The sequence below is a fragment of the Camellia sinensis genome, unplaced genomic scaffold, assembly GCF_055761805.1.
Source record: "Camellia sinensis isolate YWXY unplaced genomic scaffold, ASM5576180v1 Unanchor2, whole genome shotgun sequence".
Lineage (NCBI taxonomy): Eukaryota > Viridiplantae > Streptophyta > Magnoliopsida > Ericales > Theaceae > Camellia > Camellia sinensis.
In genome coordinates, this window is record NW_028129079.1 from 21963152 (window position 1) to 21970336 (window position 7185).

The 7185-nt window shown below is 34.8% G+C and overlaps 1 protein-coding gene across 1 annotated transcript; it reads right to left on the minus strand.

Moving 5' to 3' along the window:
- On the minus strand, window positions 1-6582 carry LOC145815408 (uncharacterized). Its single transcript, XM_082912055.1, has 3 exons — window positions 5694-6582; window positions 3729-3914; window positions 1-540 (listed from the first exon to the last, which is right to left on the minus strand). The coding sequence occupies exons 1-3, from the start codon at window positions 6150-6152 to the stop codon at window positions 250-252; spliced, it is 936 nt and encodes a 311-aa protein (XP_082768181.1). The 5' UTR covers window positions 6153-6582; the 3' UTR covers window positions 1-249.
- Between the last annotated feature and the right edge of the window lie 603 nt (window positions 6583-7185).

The window sequence follows — 7185 nt, forward strand, 5'->3', positions numbered from 1 at the left end:
ACAAAAACTTCATTAGTACGGGGCATGTCAATATTACATTCTTCATAAATCAAGCTACAATCAAAATTACACTTTTTTTTCAGAACTACCTAAAAATCTCAAGTACATTTCATGCAAGCCAATAATCTGTCATAAACCTTACGAATACCACGAGGCAATTACAACCGATTCAAAAGGCACTCATTCTAAAAATAATAAGCTGCCCATTACAAATGCCTAAACTACATCCACACTATCAAAAGTGTATTATCAATCATTATAGATGCAAGAGTTTGTCAAATTGAGATGCTTGCCAAGTCGGTTGCCTTGTAAAACGACTCCACATATGATACTCCTGTAAAACTTGGGCTTAACCAGCCTTCCCAAGATGTAGGCTCTTGACCTCATCACAAACGTCAGATTGAGAGGCACTGATACACTCTCGAGGTGACTAATAGCCCCACTAAGAAGTGGAATACCACCATACAACGGCACTTGATGTCCCAAAACCAGAGTCATTACCATCCGCTGACTCTTCCTTGATTGATAGAACTTTTTCATCTAATTCAAAATGATAATGAAACAAAACAACATTAATTAGAAGACTAATGTTGGGCATTAAATGGAAAGAAGAAAAGGAAAAAAAAAAACGATTCCATCACAACAATTGTTGTGCCATTCAAGAATATATGAGTTAGGTAGAGTGGCTATTTGTTTCAAACCAAAAGACATGTCTTTTAACTAAAAGCATCTATTACAAAATTATTTCTTTTGTACAAGTGGTCCTGAAGTTCTTTAAAGACACAGCTACCCTACAAATTCATTACATTGTTCATAATATAGTAATATACAACTAGTCTTTCTCATCAACATCATTCTATAATGCTATTGCTATTCCACTGAGTGTTTTTAGACAATCAATTCATACTGACACCCTCATTTTCTGTTACCGATTGTGCATCGTGAATGAGATTTATGTATTGTATTTTGGAGCCTTAAAATTTATCTACCAATATCTTGACAAAAGGAGGCAAATACATAACCTCTCACCGTGTCGTGATTTGTATTCTTTCCCTTCTTATTCAATTTGAATAATTACATTGTTCACATATTTTTAGAATTCAATGCTTTAATTCTTTATTGATATTTTATTTTTTATTTTTTATTTTTGATAGTTTATTTACTATTAGTGTTTGATCATACCCTTGAATTATGTTTGATCATTTACTACTACAAAACTACTTTACTACTCCCTCCGTCCCAAAATAATGGTCCCTTTTGGGGAATCCAACTTTTTTTGGTAGTACAATTATTGTACTTTTAAAAAGTTGGTTTTCCAAAATTACCCTTTGATAGTACACTTTTTTGAGAATATCAATGTCATAATTGTACTTTTTATATTATTTATGAATTTAAAAGAAGGGCAAAATGAAAAATTTATATTATTTTTGTACTTGATTTTTGAAGAGGGACTAATATTTTGGGACAATGAAAAATGGAATAAGGGACTAATATTATGGGACGGAGGGAGTATTAGTTTTTAACAGTGTTTGATCATACTTTCGAATTATTTGTTGAATGATTTTGATAATACATTTAGAATGATTTTTCGAATGATTTTGATAGTACATCTATAAAAAAAACAAGTACTTTTGTAACAATCTAACAAATTTTAAATCATCCAATCAGGTAGAATGCATTTAAAGTTATTGGTGGATCATCAATGTTGGCATCATTCAAGCCTGTTAGCCAAACCCATTTTAAAAGTTGGGTTAGTCAAATTTTATAATAAATGTAAGGAAGATTAGAAAGAATTGTACCAAACCCAACTGTGGCACATGATGCCACGGCCCACACCTGTCCCCACATAAATGCCAACCAAGTGGCCCTCATTTGACCCTCTAAACGAAGAACCAATCAGTATGCTGCAGTCTTTGCAGCCTTCCAAATCACACGTTTCTAGGCAACATATAATAATGCTCTATAAAAAATCAATAGGCACGAGATACGCAGGTCTTAGGCTAAGTTTGAAAAGATTAAATAAATGTATTTTTTGACTTTTTATGAAATATAGATTGGATTTGGATTGAGTTTGAAGTGATGTGTTAGAGAGGTGATGTGACTTAAATAAGATGATGTGACTTAAATAGGATAGTGACTTTTTGACTTCTTAAATTTTTTAAAAGATGCTAAACTTAGCTTTAATTTCTTCTATCTCTTCCAAAACATCCAAAATAGTTTGCAATATATCTTTAGATTTTTATAATTTCACGGGACTGAATGGTGCCATGAGATACTCAGTCTACAATTCTTCAATTAAGTTCATTTTCATCTTATAAACTCTTGTCGTTTTACTATTTCTTCTTCAAATTATTAATTTTATCTATTTAATATTTAAATTTCCTGATTTTAGAAATGATAAATCCGTCCTCAGCGATAATGGTCGAAACCTAACCAAATGAACAAAGGCCCCTTTTGGCATATGAGCCCGGATTCTCGGCCGCCCTACCCGGCGGCCGTTTCCGGCAACCCCCAAAACGACGTCGTTTTGGGGGTAAATTTTCAAAAAAAAAAAAAAAGGCAGAGGAAGAGAGGGAGGAAGGAGAGGAAGAGGGAGGGAGGGAGGGAGGGAGGAAGGAGGAGGGAGGAGGAGGAGGAGGAAGGGAAGGGCCGGACTGGAGGGGGCCATAACCAGTGGGGGAGAAGGAGGAGGCGGAGGCGACGGCGGTGTAGCTGCTGCGACGAGGTGACGGGCTGCGACGCGCCGGCGGCGAGGCGACGAGGCGGAGGCGGAGACGGCTGGCGGCGAGGCGACGGGCTGCGACGCGCAGCCTCCTCCCTCCCCTCCCCTCTGGTTATGGCAGCTCGTCGGAAAAAATGGAGAAGAAGGAAAGAACGAAGAAGAAGAAAAGAAAGAAAAAAAAAAAAAAAAAAAAAAAACCCCAAAACGACGTCATTTTGGGGGGCTGCCAGGTAGGGCCGCCGGGTAGGGCGGCCGAGGATCCGGATTCTTTGGCATATGGGTTAAAAGTTGACATTGACTTTTTTGAATCGCATTATTTCTCTATTTTTTTTTTGTACCTTTTTAAAAAAAAATTCAACAAAAGTTAAAAAATTAATTTTTAACCTACTTCCCAAAATAAGCCAAAAAGGTGATTTTACAATTTCAAAAACCAAAATCATAAAGTACAACCCAAAAACCCATCTTCTTATATACACTGGATTGAACACTTACATCTTACAACTAACCACTCCTATATTCTCCTCCTTGCCTCATTTCAAAATAGTGAATTAAAAAAATAAGTGTTTAATCATATAATTTAAGTCATTCAAAATTTGAAATGACCATTTCACCTATCAAATTAGGCTTGAATGTACTGATTCAGACAACTAAAAAATTAGGAACTAAATAGATGAAATGAAACCAATAGTTTATAGATGAATAAAAGTGAAATAACCCTAAATTCTTCTCTCTCTCTCTCTTCCAAAAACATTCAAAACTGTTGCATCAAATCTAGAGATTTTTTAAAATTTTGAAGTTTCATGATTTTTGAGTGTTTTGAGACAGGCCAACCTGATAAGTACCAACTCAGCTCCAACTGAGCAAAGCGAGACCATGTACCTTACTCATAAATGATTCATCGTTGAAAGTGAATTTGCACTAGAAATTTGAACAAAAGACATTAGTGATGTGCATATATGCGTGTATATATATATGTATGTGTATGTATTGTGGAAAATGGACTCACATATCCAGTAGCAAGCTTGAGCTGGTAATAGTGAAGCTCAAGTGGAGTAGACGTCACATGAACTCCGAAGAAAGTCGCCGGGTTCCTGTAAAAAATCCTGACCGTTGAATTCAGAGTCAGCATATCAGTCGGTACTCCTGTCTGATCCATTCCCGCCTGAATGTCGAAGTTCTGGAACACCATGCTCTACAACACACACCATCACAACTCAAAAAAAAATTTAAAAAAAAAAAAATTCATTTCATCCCTATCTGTGTCCATTTTTATTTTATTAATAAATTATTAATTTCATCCATTCCGTTCTTAAATGTCCGATTTCAATTTGTTCACGATTGCATAAATCAACAATAAACTAGCCTAATTTGATTATCCAAAAAATTCATTTTAAATTTTGAATAATTTAACATATAATTATACATCCATCAAATTAATTGATTTGTACAGTAAAAGCTTGGTTGCATAATTTAAGATAATTTATAATAGAAAAGTTTGTAACAATAATTTTTATTTTTTATTTTTTATTTTTTTTTAATATATAAGGTATGCTGGGCCAACTTATACGCTTTAGACTAAGTGATTGTTTAGGATATACTAGAAAAAAAAAAAAGAGATAAAAGGGATACAACACGAATACTTCTTAAGAATCATCCATCCTAATACCACTATTGTCCAAGCACATTTAACTGTGGAGTTTCCTAAGGCATTTGGGATGATAACGAGGTTAAAGCATATAGATACACAACTGTATGCCGAGTATGCAGTGAGATTTTATTTGGGTGATATAGATACACACTAGTGGCCGGAAGGCCACACTAATGGGCCTGCAGGTGCTGGAAAAACAGGTTTGAAAAGTTACTATTGATCATATTTTGTTTGTTAAACATTCCTTTTATGGTTAGACAACACTTCTCATTGTGTATATGGATAATATAGTGCTTACAGGATGATAAAAAAAAAAAAAAAAAAATTGTATGTTTGAAATAATTTTTTAATTTTTTATGAAAAAATATATAATAAAATATTATAATAAAATTAAAATAATAATTTCACTCTTTTGACTTTTTAAATTTTTAAATAGTTGAATTTAATTATTTGGCCCTAGTGACTTTCCACAAGCTATCTTGAATTAAGGTGTTTGTTTCAACTTTTTAAAGTCAACTTATAATTTTTAGTTTTAAAAAAATTATTTTAGACTGTTTGGTTAAATTTATTTCAAACAACTTCTGATTCTAACACTTCTGATTCTAACAGTTTATTTTAACTCAAAAAAGCTGATTCTTGCTCACCCCTTACTTTTGATTATCAGCTTCTGCTGTGGACATGTTAATTTATGATTATACTCTTAAATTTTTTTATTTTTTATTTTTTTAAAAATAGAAAAAGACTCAAATGGACTATAGATTATTATTAGTATTATTTTTTATGAGAAATGTAGACAAACAAAAAATAAAAATTAATTAAAAAAGTTATTTCATAGTTTATTTAACAAAGACTGCTCAGCAATTTAAATCACCGAAATAGATTAACTTCTGATTAAAGTCATAATCTATAATCTGTTAAGTTATAATTTATAAGCTGTTTTAACAGTTACCAATGGCATAGGATTTTTAACTTTTTTTTTAATAACTTTTCAATTTTTTAATTTTTTCTTTTAATTTATTCCAAGCAAACCTTAAATCCCTACCACTCCGCCTTCCGAAACACGCTTACACCTTGCAGTCCTGGCCACTGAAATATTCATTTATTGATTTAGAGATCCGAACCCCTCCGACCGTAATCGTTACCCCCGTTAGTCCAACCACTTTTGGTTAAAATTTAAATACTAAATAAAAGTGAAATTAACCCCCAAAAATAAATAATAAAATGTGACTGGTGATTGACTGGTGAGTCCATTCAAAAGACTACCGAGTCACTAATGAGTTGATTCGTAGGAAAGAAAACAGTCTAGAACCAAAAAAAACTGACCTTGACAAAGATTTTAGGCTTGTAAGGAGAGCTAGCAGCCAACAAAATCAAAGAGAAGATCGTAAACAGCGCCACGAACGACAACACAAAGCAAACCACGTAGAACCTCATAACCTGACCACCGTCCCCCTCACCATCCCCCTCATCATCATCATCATCACTACCACCACCATCGTCCTCGTCGCCGTCGTGGTGCCGCCGCTGCAACCGCTTCCAGGCGGCGGGGTTCTTGAGGGAGGCGGAAAAGCGAGAGGTGGAGGACTCGCGAGAGTGGTGGATCGGAGAGCAGTGGTAGTGGTGCGGAGAAGCGAAGGGGCTCGAACCGTAAGACATCTTCTCCACATCGTGCTGCGACGGCGACTGCACGTAGTACATCGGCCGCCGTGGGGATCGCGGAGGCGACGACGCGTCTATGCTCGTCACCTCCGAGTCCGATTTCACATGCATTGTCACCGCCATCACCACCACCAATACCTATAGTTGTTTGTATACATATATGTATATATATAAATATATATACATATAGAGAGAGAGAGAGAGATTAGGGCAAGGGGATGGGGATGGGGAAACAGAGGCCTTGAAAAGGAAATGACAGAGACAGAGAGTTGGCTGGGCTGTGTATGTGTATGTGTGCGATAATGGTTTTTGAACGACGAGACGCGTTATACGAAAAGGGGTTTGTTTTGTGCATTTGGGGTTTTACGAGGTTAAATTGTCTTGGTTTAAGATTTAGGAATGGAAACATGTGCGTAGTCTTCACGCTTTTTCCCCTTTTCTGTGTGCACATGCTGTGATTGTAAAGACAAGTTATTGTGGATTTTGGCTATTGTGATTTGTCCATTGTGATGATTTGTTGTGAGGTGGTGGTGTTAACTTCATTGATTCATCTGTATCTGTAGGGTGTGCGTGCTGCGGGTAGTTACGGTTTGACAGAAAAATAAAAATTATATGGTGAATGGTTAATTAATAAAAATATCGTTAGAATTTGTTATTTTTTTTATTAAAAATCAACGATTTAGTTGATAAATAATGGCGGATTTGTCTTGGCAATTCGGACTGATTGGCGGTTTATAAAAAATATAATTCAAATTACAAAATTTAAATCAAAGAGTAAAAAAAAAACGAGAGATACCGTGATGTTAAGCATCTTGCGAAACTTTCTTCTGATGCAGCAAGTGTAGCAACAACATGATAATATCAATGATTATGCCATCAGTTCATTACAAGCATCTGTGGAAGCTACAATGATCAAATACAATACATAAAATTAATATCATTCAGGGTTTACAATAATTGAAAATGTTTACTGTTGAAAAGTATTTAAATTGAAAAGTGAGCTGATGCAAGTTTGCAACATGGCCAGAAAAAAAAAAAAAAAGATTGAAAAGTGAATTGGAATCCAACTTTATTTTGGATTACTGACATCTTGAATTCCCCTTGAGCAGTAATGTAATACTATATTCTAAGGTATAGAACAACAAGCAAACTTAAG